We start from the raw sequence: 15,275 nt of genomic DNA on the forward strand, positions 1-15,275 counted from the left end.
TAATGAATGCACCCCCAACTTTGCTACAGTGCAGGCCCACAATTGAATGGCCGTGCTGTAGCTTATCGGAGAGACTACAACCTTTGACTCTCACACGTGTTTAAAGCAAGCAGACTTACTGCTTAACACATCCTTTCTGCCAGTGCCAGCTTAAAGACACCTCAAAGATTCGAGAGAGGAAAAACGCAACTAGCTCTCTGCAACATGCGCAGTTGACTTTACACTGATGTAACAGAAGAGTGCGCGCGTGGGATGCGCTGCGGGGCACAGCGTGGCGAGGCGCACAGGAGAGACATAGTGAAGTGGTGGACAGCACTTGGTTGGTATAGTGGGCATAGTGTTGAATTCGCATGTCTGTGGCTCGCTTTTCTGCCTGCCTTGGGTTTCAATGTGTGTGACGGGCCTTCAGTCGAGTTATACGCCTGCTGCGGGACATAGAGCTTATCTCTTCACAAAACAGAAACGCCGATCAGACACCGATGAACTTTGACATGCCGATGAGCAGGATTGTCGAGGAAAGAGGTGCACACAGCGTGCTTGTCAAGATAGGTGTGTGCTTGAAAATGATACTTGCAATAACGGCATGCAGCCGAAAGTGGCTGTGAGAATGAGCTGGAAACGATTGGAGATTGCTGTTCGGAGCACGCGTCCAGTTTCACTGTGCACGATTGGCCTACACCCCGCCGACTTTGTGCAGCGGACGCTTTTGTTCTTTATTCTATGGTGGAACCACAATGTGGATGAAGCAGCCAGCAACCTGAACGGCAGGTCTGGTGGTTCCGAAGCGTAGTGAAGTTTCCGTTTGCAAATGGTACACACGCATTTTTACTACAACGATAAGTTATCTTCTGCATGTTCCAAATCATTACCATCTTACTTTTCAATTCTTGCTGTTCCAGAAATGTCTCCATGAAATTTACCCTGCATAATGAATGCACCCCCAACTTTGCTTTGGTACATTGGGAAAAAAAGTGCATTCATTAGGCAGGTAAATGCGGTATAGAGCGTAAATATGAAACTGTACACCATGGACCATGCCACGGACGAAGGATGGTCTGGGAATATTGTTGCAGTCTTCGGTGGACTCATGCTAACGAGCCATCACAGATTGAAACTGTTGTGCTTCAGAATGTACGATAAACTCCTTGCAGGTAAGTCACGATGCTGCAGTGTCACTGCGTTTGACAGCGGATGATGTGTTTGTGGCATGCAAAACAGCTGTGCAGAAGAATGGGAAAGAAACAGCTGCTATACCGTAAAAACCGGAATATAGGTCGAACTTTTTTTCAAAAAACTATTGCGAAAAGTCGACCCTCGTCTTATATACCGGACATTGGCGGAAAAACTATGGAAGTCTTGCAACAATGGGCGGATGAAGTAAAGAAGCGCCTTCGCCATTGCCATCAGCAGCAGCGCGTCGTGGCAACATTGTGGCACCGCCAATTTGCCTTTACATTGTCACAAAGTTATATTGGTTAAAGGCTGTTTTTCACATTTTGTTTCAAAATGAGCGAAAGCCGACGACAAGTCACCGTCGCCTTCAAGAAAACGGCGACTGAGTGCGCGGAAGCCGACGGCAACCTCACGGCACAGCGCAAATTAGGAGTATCTGAAAAGAGCATTCGGTACTGGCGGAGACTGAAGCAGCAAACCAACAGAAAACGTCATTTTGTAAGCGGACCTCAGCGGACCTCAGCGGACCGCAAAACTGGAAGACAAGGTTGCGGAGTTCGTCCAGGAGCTACGTGTAAGATGGCTGCCTGTGACGGCCGAAGGCATCCGTTTGAAAGCGGTAGAGATTGCACACCCCTCTGGACTGGGCAGCGAGAAGCACTCGTCATACGACTCTAGTTCGGACCACTCTAATCAAACGCGTTGCTCTGATTCGGAGTAGTGCTTGCGCACTTTATTTATGCCCTTCTGCGTACTGTACACCCGGCCACTTTTTAACAGTATCGCGCGACCATCAACCTGCATGTTTTCAGCACCTTAGCATCACTGCACAGAGCAACGAAATAGCGAAAGTAAGCGCACGTGTACACATGCGCCTATCTTGTTTGTTTCGTTGCTAAGTGCCGTTAATAAGGTGCTGACAAGCACGCTATGGTCGCACGATACTGTTAAAAATTGGCCGGGTGCACATGCGAGCAGCATTTAAATAAATACTGTCACTATGGCGCATGAGTCGCATTTGTTTCAATGTAAGGATGTCTTTCGGTACTTTTGCCATTGAAAAAGATATTTTTCATTTTTAGAATTCGTAGTTGGGGGATCGACCTATATTCCGGTCCGACCTATAGTCCGGTTTTTACGGTAAGTAGGGGTGTGCGAATACTTGAATACACGAACACGAATCAAATTGTAACTTCTCGAATAGTTCGATTCGCGAATCGAATCTGAAGTATTCAGTTACTCGAATATTCAATATATTCACCGAGCCTGGTTGGTGGGTAATATGCGAAACACACTCCAGTTCTACTGTTCCAGCCTGATCTAGCACACAGACTCTAAATAAATAAAGTTTGAATGCCACGAGCCTGATAGCACGCAGATCTAATTGTGGTCGTGACACAGCCGAACCGTGAAACTCGACTAAAACTGCCTTTTGTTTGCGCCGCTCGCACAGGCTGCACCACGTCTCATTTCCTTCACAAGCAAAAGTTGTAGATACAAATGAGAGAAATCGGAGACTGCAATTCGCGAGCACAAAATGAAAGCGCGCTATTGCAAACTGCTGCAAAACCGCGGACCATGGCTCCACAGCGTGCAGTGTTGGCTGCGTTGCATCGCTGCGTGGCTGGTGCGGGCGGCACTCATGCCACCTCTAGGCCGCACAGCCAATCAATTTCTTTCCTACTTTTGCAAGCGGGATAGAGGTGGCACTAGATTCTCTTCCACTGTTTCCCCCACGTACTTCGCGTCGTTGCCCGTTGGCATTGTTCTGCCGGGCGACCCGAAACCGCCAAGTCTCTCACTAGCGGAAACCAAGCCGACATGCGGAATTTCATCTGTATTATCTGTCGGAAAACGTAGTCCCATGATCCTGCTCTCAGTCAGGGGTGACATGACTCAACAAATGAAAAGTGCCATTTTGAAACATATCATAAACAACTGGGCCCAAGAGGCAACGTGCAAAAACTGTGAAACGAAACTACAAACACCATCGAGTAAGGTGACGCCACTTGCGAACCATCTCAAGAACAAGCATTTCTTTTGCACATTGTGTTTTTGAGAGACAGCGGGAAGCAAGGCAGACCAGATGGTGCACAGCCACTCATCAAAAGTGCACTGGAGTTGGGCAAGGACCTATTGCAGCACGAGAGAACAGCGATAACCACCAAGATTGCCCGGATGCCGGCGCTCGACCGTCAGCCTTACATCTATGTCGAAAATCGAGGTTTCAAAGCTGCACAACGTTTTCGAGGACAATCATCCCAGAGTTGTACAGAGACACAGTCCCAGCTGTCAAGGAGAGAATGCATGCGGACTTCCAGGAAGACAGAGTCGATCTCGTTTACAAGTGCGGTAACATTGCGGTCCCTCAGTCCACGCCAGCAGGCTCCTGTCCTGGCCAGACACGCCCAAGAGCGCCCAGCCAAGCCTCAAATCGCTGCTCTTGCTCACGAGTCACTTTACCCTCCACTTTTTCGACTGCTGGCTCCGATGCCGGAGTTCCCATACTGCCCTTCCCTCTGTGAAGACAATGATGGCACTGGTCCACGGCAGCTTCCAGCGATGGCATCGCACCCCCTGCGGAAGGCAAACCTTGCAGACTGCTACACCGAATGAGGATCGGCAGAGCAGGCAACGTCCAAGCCACGAAGGTCTTCCAGGAACCCTAAGGCCCTAAACCTGGCTGGCTTCCCGAACGAACGCTTGGCGAGAATGCGACAGACTAGGTGGCGGAACCTCTGAGTTCTCAAGGTCTTGCAGCAACTAGAAGGCCCTAAACCATTCACGGAGGCACACCTGGTCCGGTCTTCTTACTCAACCTCATTCCGATGAGTGCATGCAGCAGGTCGCTGGAAGTAGCAGCCGCCGGCTCGCTGCCATTCCACCCTACAGTGACCACATGGCTCCGCACCACGCAGCTAACAGGAGGGGAGAGAGAGACAACTTCATGTAGTCGCCTGCAGACCGACACCATGACTAAATGGCGCCGTGACGTGGGCCCTGACGTTTTCTCAGCGGGTGGTCTCTACTCAACTCTAGCGCGTATTACTCCCGCGGTCGGTCGCCCTGAGAGGCAACGTTCCGTCGGTTTCACTCGGCCTTTGTCTTTCAAGAGCTGCCGAGACCTGCTGGACGGCCCAGGTTTGGCTTTCGTGGTCGTAGCATTCCGCCGCAGCCGCGAGTCGCAGCGGAATCGTTGTACTTGTCGAAGCCTCATTGGAGAACTTGGTGCAATCCCATAGGATGTGCGTCAGGGTGGCCCTCTCCCGCTGGCACACGCGGCACACATCACTCACATATAATTATCATCTGCGATCATCCCCTCCTGTTATTTAATGACTCATCTATACCCTAAATAACAGGAGGGGAAGATCGCAGATGATGATAATCGTCACTCGAACGGTGCCGCTTCCACTACCGTTGGCAACTGACCTCAAGTGCCCATGAGGTTCTTGTCGTAGCCGTCATTGAACTCTTTGTTTTCAAAATCGCCGTCATCATCTTCTTCGCTGCCGCTGCATGACAAGTGGATGTTGTGGTCTAACCAAAGTTACATCAGCCTCACCTGTCACTACTTAACCTCCAACTTCGAGATGAGAAGCTTTGCATTGGACAACCGGACAAGTGGAGCATGAAACTTCCATGCAGCCCTTATGGGCATTTCTTGTGTCCCAATGCAGTCTAGCTATAACTATAACTAACTAGCTATATACTAGCTATATAACTAGCTTTATAGCTATAACTAGCTATAAAAGATGCCAAGGAAGAAACACCAGGAGTTCCTGCCATTCTCAAGAAGTGTCGTGTCATTGTTGGTAATTACAAACACAGTGACCAAGCTATGGCAAGATGGCAGGATTGCCAGCGACAGATGGAGCTTTCTGTTTTGGAACTTATTCAAGATGTGGGAACAAGATGGAACAGTGAGCATGACATGCTCTCGATGTCTTGCGCAGCTGAAAGAAGCCACTTCGGAGACAACTGTGCCCAACCTGACACCACAGGGGTGGAAAGCAGTGGCTGGGCTCGGCAAAGCTCTTGAACCAATCGCATCGGCACCCAAAGATCTTAGTGGCCAGAAGCATGCAACTTTGTCGTCAGCTGTACCATTTCTCTATGGAACATAAATGGTCCTGAAAGACTGCATTACCGCCAGTGATGACACCTCAGAGTCTGCAAGAAACTTGCTGAAAAGCATGAGGACTAGGTTTCCAGGGCAGGACGAGCAAAAGGCGCATGTGTTGGCAACCACCTATGACCTGAGGTTTAGGAACCTCTGTTTCAGGGAACAAGGCTCATGGAGCTTGCAAGAACTGAGTTGCAGAGCTCTCTAGAAGAAGCATACTGTACTGAAGTGTCAACATCTACAGCTCACAAGGAGCGCATCAGGAGTATCTGGGACAGCATTGAGAAGCTGGCAGCGTCACCAGAAAGAAGACACTGCTCCAAAACGGCCAACATCGAGGAGTTTCAGCGGTACCTTCGAGAGCCTGCTTGCAGTAAGGACCAAGACCTTCTAGTATTCTGGAAAGAAACAGGCAAGCAACACTTCCCAGGACTGTGCAAGATGGCCATGAAGTACATGGGCATACCACCAACAAGTGCACCAAGCGAAAAGTTATTTTTGATGGCTGGTGACATTGTTGAGAAGTCGACCCGTGACCACATACAACAGCTGCTTTTTTTTGCATGAGAATCTGTAAATGTTCGAGTTTCTGTTAGAAAATTTTGTTATTCGATGTTTGATGCCGTATTCAGTTTTTTTTTTCTTGATTGAATTCGGATTTTGATTCAAGACTTACTACTCGGTATTCGCACACTCCTGGCTATAAGTACATAATAAGGGGTTGAACCTTGTTTACCGCAGACATCTTATCTGTGAGCCCGAGGGGCATAGGGTAGCGAAGGTTGGCGGATGCTGGTGCAAGAGTGAAGAAGGCTTGAAAGAAGAAAGTAAGCTTGCGTGCACATGAAACAGCTGATGGTTGCATGGTTGCATGTAGCGAGCCCGGTCAACATGCTAGCCACACGCATATGCACAGAACTTTGTTTCTGTGAAGCTTAGCTTACCAGAATTAAGAATACATCTCAAAACGCAGTCAGGTGTCTAAAAGCGTTCTCTTCTGCTGGCCTCCGTGTCAGCGCACTGTGGCTTGCCACACCTTTGTGGTGCACTGCCGCGTGAAACTTACTCAATAAAGCAAAACAATGCCTCAAGCCACGAGTGGCATACCTGTTTGTTCTCGTAAACTGCAGATGGGCTAGCTGTAGGTCGATGTGTCATGACGTACGTTTAGTGTGCTGGCGGTCATTGCTTGTGCGCCCTTGCAGTACAGTGAGAGTGTGCAGATTTCATAGAAACCAGCAAAAGTAGCGGGGATCGACCTCGTGGTCTTATTTGTGGAATTCAGCATGAACGTATTTCAATGATAGAGCACCATACTCGGACAACATGGCTTTGTCAATAGTAATGCGATCGCACATCACGATTGACTTTGTTGACGGGATCGCTACGGTGCGTGCAAGTGTGCACAGCCCGCTGGGGTTGCACATGGTTGCACACCGGAGGCAAGAAACATAAACAGGAGAGGAGAATTTGCGCTGACAAAATGGCAGAGTTAATCCGACTTCAGCCGTCCCGGAGGGTTCACAAAGAGTGATGCAAGGGGGCTCTCCTCAGTTTTGCTTTCCTTTATAGTGTTGGCATTTTCCCATGACATGGGCGGGTCAGTACTTTGGAGAAGCTGCTGCAGTGGGCACCTACTACTCTCGATCGCGCATGCCTCGTGCCTGTTCTTGTTCACGTGAGATGTAGTGGCCAGAAGACGTATCATACAATCGCAGGTTTTGGATTAGTTTTTGGATCGCAGCATTAGTGCCGAAAGATCTGTGTTTTCTGGCAACACATCAACCAGCAAAAAGTAAGTGTAACTGTATAGAATGACTCTTGTGTTCTCGATCGGGAACGATGGCCCTGCGAAATAGTATGAAATTGGATTATATTAACGAGGTTTTACTCTATAAGTGAAGTTAATTTTGAGAACTGTGAGGAATAGTCAAAAATAACTTCAGAACACAGGCAAGGAAACAGCACACGAAAAGAAAAATGACTTTTGGGGTGCATCTGAAGAACAGCCTGATGATGACAGAGACATTATCAACAGCGCATTCTCACACACAGGTAGTCTCTGGTAGTGCGCAATGTTTTTCTTATATAGTAATGTCTCTAAAACAAGCAAAAACAAGAGTACTACTAAGGTTTTTGTTGAACACTGTGACAGCAGAGATATTGTGAGCGGTAACAAGTGGAGGGCAGCATTACCCACTTAGCAGCACAGGTGTAGAAATTTTACTTGTGCAAGAACGAGACACCGCACAGCTACGAAATGTGGCTTAAAATGATTAATACTATGCGTATTGAATGTTCTTCCGACACTTATGCAACCCAAGAAATCCCTGGAGTCAGTCAGTAACCTTAACTTGAAAGCAGCTCACGACAGAACACAACAACGGCCAGACATGGGCAAGGGGACCAAGTAGAAATGACGACACGTGGACATTGCTGCATGCATTTCGTGTTTCGTTGCAGCCATTTCTTGGGCGCTACCAGTGTTGCAGTTGTTGTTTATGTGAGACACGCTCGCAGCCTCATATCCTTGTTACATAATGCCTGGTGCAGCCTCTCATGCAAGTGCAGTGTGAATCAACACTTCTCCGAGGTTGTCGAGCAGCCAGGTATGGACTGTGCCAGCGTCACCTAGAGGTAGCTGCTGAGCTCGAGACATTTGGCTACCTGTGCCAGGCGCATGCATGCGTGGTCTTATTGCAGCGCCGGCTTATACCAGCAGCAAGCAAAGCAAAAACGTAGATCTGGTCGCCATCATTCGACAGGAGATGCTCAATCAAAGCGATTGGTGAAAAGCCCGGGGACTTGTCTACTATGGTAAGTTCTCTGCCAAGACTTCATGAGGCACCGGTAGGGGCACTCTGCGGAGCCCTGCCGCGGGCTCTCATGTTCCCTGTAGCAGTGGCCGCAAGTGGACATGTCATGTGCGTGCTGCTGCCGCTCACAGTCAACAGGTCTTGAGCACAGCAGCTACCACTAGGCGACGCTGGTAAAGATCGCAACTGGCCGTTCAATAATTCTACACAAGCGTGATTCACAATGTCTTATCAACACGAATCAAAACGCGGACAAGTTGAAAACGACTTGAATGAGTAGCTACACTTCCAAACTTGCCTGTGTCTGTAATGGTGGCTTAATCAAACGACTGAAACCTGTACTTAGAACTTCTTCATGTTTAGAAAACGGCTGCAGAGTGATAATGCACCACACTTCTGTGTTATATGTGAAAGAAGCATTCTCATGGGTTACTTTTTGTTAGTGTTTCAATTTATGCTGATGGTATATTTAGGTGGTTTGTTTTTATTCATGCAAAAATATTTAAGATAGTAAGAGGCTACAACAGAAGCCTAATGCATGCGCTGCAGGCTTAATATACATGAATTTATGTGTACTTCAACTATCCCTGTCTCTATCATAATGAGCTGTGTCATAACTAAGGATAAAAGGGTGGCAGTTCCAGCATGCCTAAAGAAATGATTTCATCTGCGAGTGAGCAAGAGACCTCACCCGACTCTCAAAGCAGATGTAGTTTGGTGACAGGTAGAGCTTCCCACGGACGGCCTGCTTGTTGTAAGGCGTCCAGAGGCAGCACTCTAGGCTTCCATCTAGCCGCTCGTCTAATGGCAGACGAAACATTGTCCTGCATGCAGACAGCACTGAGTTGCATAGGAAAATTCCTAGACGGTGTCATCGTGAAGTTGGACACTGTCTAATGCTTGCACACACCTTACTGCAATCATTAATTTCAATTCAATTATCAATCAATTGAGCTCATGTGGCATTGCTACACGAGTGCCTCTTCAGTGCAGCTGGCATGATTATTAATAAGCAAGGGAACTTACTACTAGCACAGAATGTTAACATGCTTTCGTGCCTTCAGAGCTGGACTTTCAATTGTATGCTGAGGACATATTCTCAGATGATCAGTTTTGGTGATTCCATCACATTCGCGTGATGTAGCACACAGTGCGTTTGATGATCTTAGCGGTTTCGCTCAAGCAGCCAATGAACGCGCACTGAAAGTTATATTTTCGCAAGTGGCTGTCCGAGAATATGTGCCCAGGTGAGTTTGATATGTCTACTCCCGCAAAATTTCCCTGACAGGGAGCTGTCAATTAAAATAACATTGTTTGTTGTAACATGAACAGGAGGGCCAGCAGCGCACAGTGAATCCAGATGTTGGCAAAAACCCTACCGGTGAAAGCTAGCTCCAGACACAGTTATAAACATAAGCATTCAGAGAGCTCAATAATACAAGTACAAAACTGCGATCAGTTGAAAATGGCCTGCAAGTTGTTTGCATTACTGGCAAAAAACAGTTCATTCAGTCCCTACAGTGCTGAGACAGTCGGTCGCAATGCAAGTGGTTGGCCTTCTATGTGTGCACAAGAATAACAACTGGCATGGCGAATTGCCCTCTCTGTGTCACTGACTCCAAGTACAAGGCTGCGAGTACCAACCACGGCAGCTGCTATGGTACTAGTTGCATTCGGACAAGGTCAGAGAGTGCCAAGGTGTCCAATAACAAAGATTCCTATGCACTTGAAGGGTCCGTATGCACCAAGATTTATCTAGAGGCCCATGTTTTAGGGATTGTGTGGAGACCCTTGAAACACATTCTTGGTGACTGTCCCCGATTAGTGCACAGAGGCAATCGCTCATTACTGCACCGTAGCGTTCGTGGACGACAGACTACTGTATTTGCATGGTTCTAACGTGTACCTTACTTGAATGAAAAGTGCATACAAATTTCCATGCGCATTACAATCATAGCTAATTCTACTCAAAATCAAAACCAAAACTGATTTGCAATAAAATAAAAAGCTCAATAGAAGGTAGCTAGCTACAGTGCCATAGAATGGATGTTGTTCTTTTATGCCTTGGTTTCGGGTCGCCGTTTTCCAATTCGCTGTACGTGTGGCAATTCTAATGCATTAGATGGAACTGAAGATGACTTTCTGTGGTCAATAGACAGCGAAAAGGAGGTGTTGTCGGACTCCGATAGCGACTAGCCGCTAAGATTCAGTTGTGTGCAAGTCTGTGTGCCTTTGTAGGTTCCACAAAGTTGTTTGAACACTTACGCAATGACGCAAGTTTTGCTACTTGATGTGCACAATAGAATTGGCACGAAGTTATTTAAAAAAAAAATATTTTGGTGGTAATGTAACTCAGTTACAATGGAAGCACGGTATAATTGTGAAAATATGGTACTTTGGAACGAACAATCCTGAAGTGTTGATCTTACTAGCCGACACAGCAGAGGGCGATGAAAGCGTTGCTTTGATTCTTCAGGATAACTGACTCATATAAATGACTTTATAACCCTCACTTATGTTAACTGATCCTGTGCTGCGATTGTGAACGGTTGCGAGTGTGTGTATTTTCTCTGTGTAGCCTCTCTCTTTGTTCTCTTCTTATTTCTACAACACCCTCCCCCATCCACCAGTGGAGGGTAGCAAACAGGATTTTCAGTTATAGTTAACCTCCCAGCCTTTTTTTCTTCTCATTTTTGGGGCAGCCGTTCCAACAAATGCATGATGTCACATCACACCAGCCAAGATGAACAGAAGCAAACGAAATGGGACCTCACCTGTAGGTTTCGCTCTGGGCCCTGGCGTCCAGGTCCCTCTTCAGCAGTGGAAGCTTCTTGGGTGCATTACAGCTGAGCTTTCGCGAAAGCTGCTCATCTGCCTCAAACGTCTCCTCCGAGATCAGCCTGCACGTGGAACAAATAGCCCCCCTGTACATACTGTGTTGCGGTTGTTGAAAGCTCAACACTTTCTATGCTACCTGATAAGTGGTCAGCACTATCGTAACATAGTGCATCGAGCTTTGTTTTAAAACTTAATTATTAATGTTTTTTAATTACTCAACTATGCATTTCAACTCGTTCTGCAGTATTTGTCCTTCCAAGCAATCCGATTCAAGGATTAGAATTGTGCTATCTGCCACAGGCAAACAGTTCGGTATATATATATATATATATATATATATATATATATATATATATATATATATATATATATAAAGCCTGGCATATACAGTCAAACCAGACTATATCGAACGATTTATGAACACAGTATAGTTACTATGAGTCTATATAGCAAAAATTATGCTTGCATCAAACAAGAATAGCAGCAACTTCTGATATGTCGAACGTCAAGCAGCGCAAAAGTGGCCCCAGAAGTTGGCTTTCCCTCGTGGTGGTAGGGAAAACCGGCAGTGTGGCTCCACCCAACCGCTCTCCCCACCGTGACCGCGCTGCATCGGGCGAGTCGTCGACACCCTCCTGCAAAAAATGATCCTGGCCTGCCCGCAGCGCTTGCTCAGACAGCCAATCAGGGGCTCTCGTGACCTCGTTGTGTAAGATGGCGCAAGTGTGAGTCAGGTGCGAGTTGTCTCGCTGTTTTTCTGGTCCATTGTGTTTGCACCTCGTGGGTCTTCTCCCGCATTGTTGCCGTGAGGAAGCGGCAGAAATTGCCTTTAGCCGTGAAGCTAGAAATCTTAAAGGGAAGCTGAAACGGTTTTCAATTTCCATGAATTGCTGGGATTGGGAAGAACAGACCTAATAATTTATGGTTCCGAAATTTTTTCTTCGTTTTGTTAATATAAGGGGCGGAAATCGCTTTCTAAATCACCCCCGCGGACACGCCCCCATCGCTTCTCGGAGCGCCGGCTGAGGTGGTTGCCAGAGGAGAGAACCGGCGAGAGTGACGTCACTGGCGGGGACCGAGCTGCCGGACCGGCGTGCTGGCATGCGCTGGCATGCCTCTTTCCATCCTGTGCTTTACTCAACGACGCTACCAGATATTTGCCGCCACCGCCGCTCACGTTTGTTTTGCGATTTTCGTAAACTGTTCTTTCCTTCTGTGCTGCGTGAGTGCCTACAGCCAAGGGCGCCCAACATGCCCTCGTTCTGTGCAGCATTCGGCTGCGCGAACACACGCGGGTGAGACGATGTGGTGTTTCACAGGTTCCCGAAGGACAAGAAGCTTGCAGCGCAGTGCGGTGAGGAGAGATAAGTTCGTGCCGATGAAATCAACTGTGCTGTGCTCGGACCATTTCCGCGATAGCCGGATGGCCTTAGGACAAATGCGGAAACGCGTTGTTGCTAGCGTTGCTATACTCCGTTTCATACATCAGGTGCAATGCTGTGGAGGCTTGAGATACTTCTTGCAGTGGCTGCGTTCGCACTTAGAAAAAGTTCGGTGTTTCTTGACCCGATTTTTGAGAAAACTTTTCATATATAAGCTCGGTTCTGAATGAAAAAAAAAAGAATTTACCCATAGAAACAATCCGTGTACTTATACGGCTGCTAACACGTTCTTTTAAATCAATTTTCTTTTCAGCATTGTTTAATTGCAGTCCGTCGCGGCAGCTTCACGTGCATGCTCGCGCGAGCAAATGCCGCTGGCACGCTGCGAACCATAGACGGAAACGCGCGCACTAATAAATTTTGGTAACCGAACTTTGTGCGTAGCTTCCACAGCGTTGCACCTGAGGTATGAAATGGAGTATAGGCTTGCCTAGTGACATTCGACGTACGGTTGCAGTTATCATGTTAGCCACACGGCGGTGCTAAAACTGCCTAATATCTTTATGTCAACACTAGCATGGAGCACGCATACCGATTCTTGATCGAGCCACAATCGCAGAGTCGTCGAACCATATTCTGAATATGGCACATATAATCCCCCGGACCATCTCGATCTGGATGTGTATGATAAGCAACTTCCATGACTGTACCTCGCAGCACTGCATGTGCGCGCTTTGAAACGCGGCACTTATGTTCGCGATCGTGTATCAACGCTCAGAAAACCACGGGACTTTAGACAAGCAGCGGCAAGGTGCTTGACATCGCGGAATTGTACCTGTGTTTACAATCTAATGAGAAGTTAGTGCTTCAGCATTCTTCCAGCAGCAAGTTCCCAGTGACACTTTAGTGCATTTTTTCTCCCATCATTGGAATGTGCAGCTACACGAAAAAAAAAAGCATACGTAACAGCTAAGATTTCCAACGCGCGAGAAGGTGCACACATCACTCTCGCTTTTGGCACACTCAACATCGTCGTTGCCACCGTTGCCGCCATCGTTTTCCGTATCGGCTGTCGGTTCGAACATGTATGGCGAAAATACAAGCTGTCCGAGACAGCGAGAACGTTCCATAATGCTTACAACTCAGCTATGACGCCAGAACAGAACAGCGTGCTACGCTCTGAAACGGCGGCGCCGACCGGCGACCGCCGCCATCGACGTCACAGCGGCTCCGACCAATCACGGGCAACAGTGGCGTTCACGCGATACCCTGAGGCGCTGGTGCGCGTTTTCATGAAAAAACAGCCGCTTGCGCTTGTTTCCGCCCTTTTTAAACGAGATATTCGTGTTCAGGGGACTCAAAACTGTAGAATGCCGCAGAGAACTCATTTTTTTCGAAAAGTGTTTCAGCTTCCCTTTAAATCGGGTAGAATGTGGTGATGTCTCTGCAGTGTGCAAGATTCTGAGGAGCACTCTCAGCACGATCTTGAAGAATAAGGGGGGGATTAGGGCTAAGGCAGACAAACTCGTGACCCGGTGCCCGTGGCAACCGACGCGTACGCACCGCTGTGTACAAGTGGTTCACCCAAAATTGCTTCAGGTGTACTGGTTTTCGTGGGCCCAGTGATGACTTTAAATTCTGATTACTGCGACAAAGCCGCTGCCGGTGTTGCTGAAGTTTGGGGCGAGCTGTCAGAGTTTCCAGAAGCCGTTGATGAATCAACGGTCGACGAATGTGTGAGTGCAGATGATGGTGTTGCGACCACGGGAGAGCCCGAAAACGAAGACTACATTGCCGACATCGTACCGAGCCCAAGTGAAAGTGGGCACAATGAGGAAAGCAACGACGGTCCTTTGCCCACATCCTCCAATGCTATTGGTGTGCTCGAACTAGTCCGGTGCTTCTGCGGGAATGCGGAAGGTTGCGGCCTCAGCTGCTCCGAACGACTCCTTAGACAATCTGGAGAAGTGTGTGTATCGCAGGCAGCGAAATTGCTAAAGCAGAAGGAAATGCAGGACTGTTTCATGCGAAACTAAGCTAGGTTCATCAATAAAGTGGTTTTACAAATGGTATGCGCTTTTTTGACATCCAATTATTTAGCAGGCTTATATCGAATCATGCTCTATATCGAACTGATAGGAGTTTTTTTGCGAGTTCAACATAGCCAGGTTTGACTGTACATAAAAAGATTTCATGCCTCCAAGGCAATTTTATGACTGGACACCATGAGATTACAGTGCAGAAAGGAGAGAAAGACACAAATGCACATCCTGAATACCAGAGCTCCAGACACACAACCAGGACTGATGACGCCAACTTGTAACGCCATATGTCAGCATGTACAGCAGTAAGAATGTCAAACATAAGACGTGTTACGACTATTCATGTGTTGTGAACCTTTCATTTCTTGGTCAGGCCTTAGGGGAGCCAAGATGTTTGAATTCAAACATTTTGAATCAGCTGAAATTTTCGTCAAAATTAAGCACCCTCAAGATAGGTTCGAAATAAATGGAATTTTAAATTACCCATTGTTTCAATTATGAGGGGTTGCCAGTGCCAGTGTCGCTTTTATTGCCCTTCACATTTTATAAGTTTGCTTCCAAGACGTTGGGGTTGGTTTAATGTAACTATTCTATTTGAATCATATTTCTTTAACATGCTTTGCCCTAGCTCAAGCAGTGCCCTACCAAGGTCATCACGAGTACTGACAGATTCTGAAAAACTTGTAGTAGGACAGGCTGGGAATTCAGCTGTTAGAAATAAATGACACCTAAATGCTCAGGTTTGGCACATGAAAAAAGTACAAGGAAGTGAACTTACTGTCTCATGGCAAGGTTTGCCAACTGCTCCATGAGGGCGAACGTCTCTACGATGTTGGTGAACATGGAAAAATAGTGCTGAAAAAAAAAAAGAAAAAACATCTCAATACCTGTTGGTTTT

The 15,275-nt window shown here is 47.3% G+C and overlaps 1 protein-coding gene across 1 annotated transcript in view; it reads right to left on the bottom strand.

Annotated features, from left to right (window-relative positions):
* Positions 1-15,275, bottom strand: part of Tbc1d8-9 (TBC1 domain family member 8/9) — a 113,903-nt gene that overhangs the window by 74,831 nt on the left and 23,797 nt on the right. The window contains exons 8-10 of the mRNA XM_065455940.1: positions 15,156-15,232; positions 10,890-11,015; positions 8,807-8,939 (exon numbers count right to left, since the gene is read on the bottom strand). Of these exons, the coding sequence (XP_065312012.1) occupies positions 8,807-8,939; positions 10,890-11,015; positions 15,156-15,232 (336 nt within the window). The remainder of the gene's footprint in view (positions 1-8,806; positions 8,940-10,889; positions 11,016-15,155; positions 15,233-15,275) is intronic.

This window comes from Dermacentor albipictus, chromosome 8, assembly GCF_038994185.2.
Source record: "Dermacentor albipictus isolate Rhodes 1998 colony chromosome 8, USDA_Dalb.pri_finalv2, whole genome shotgun sequence".
Classification (NCBI taxonomy): domain Eukaryota; kingdom Metazoa; phylum Arthropoda; class Arachnida; order Ixodida; family Ixodidae; genus Dermacentor; species Dermacentor albipictus.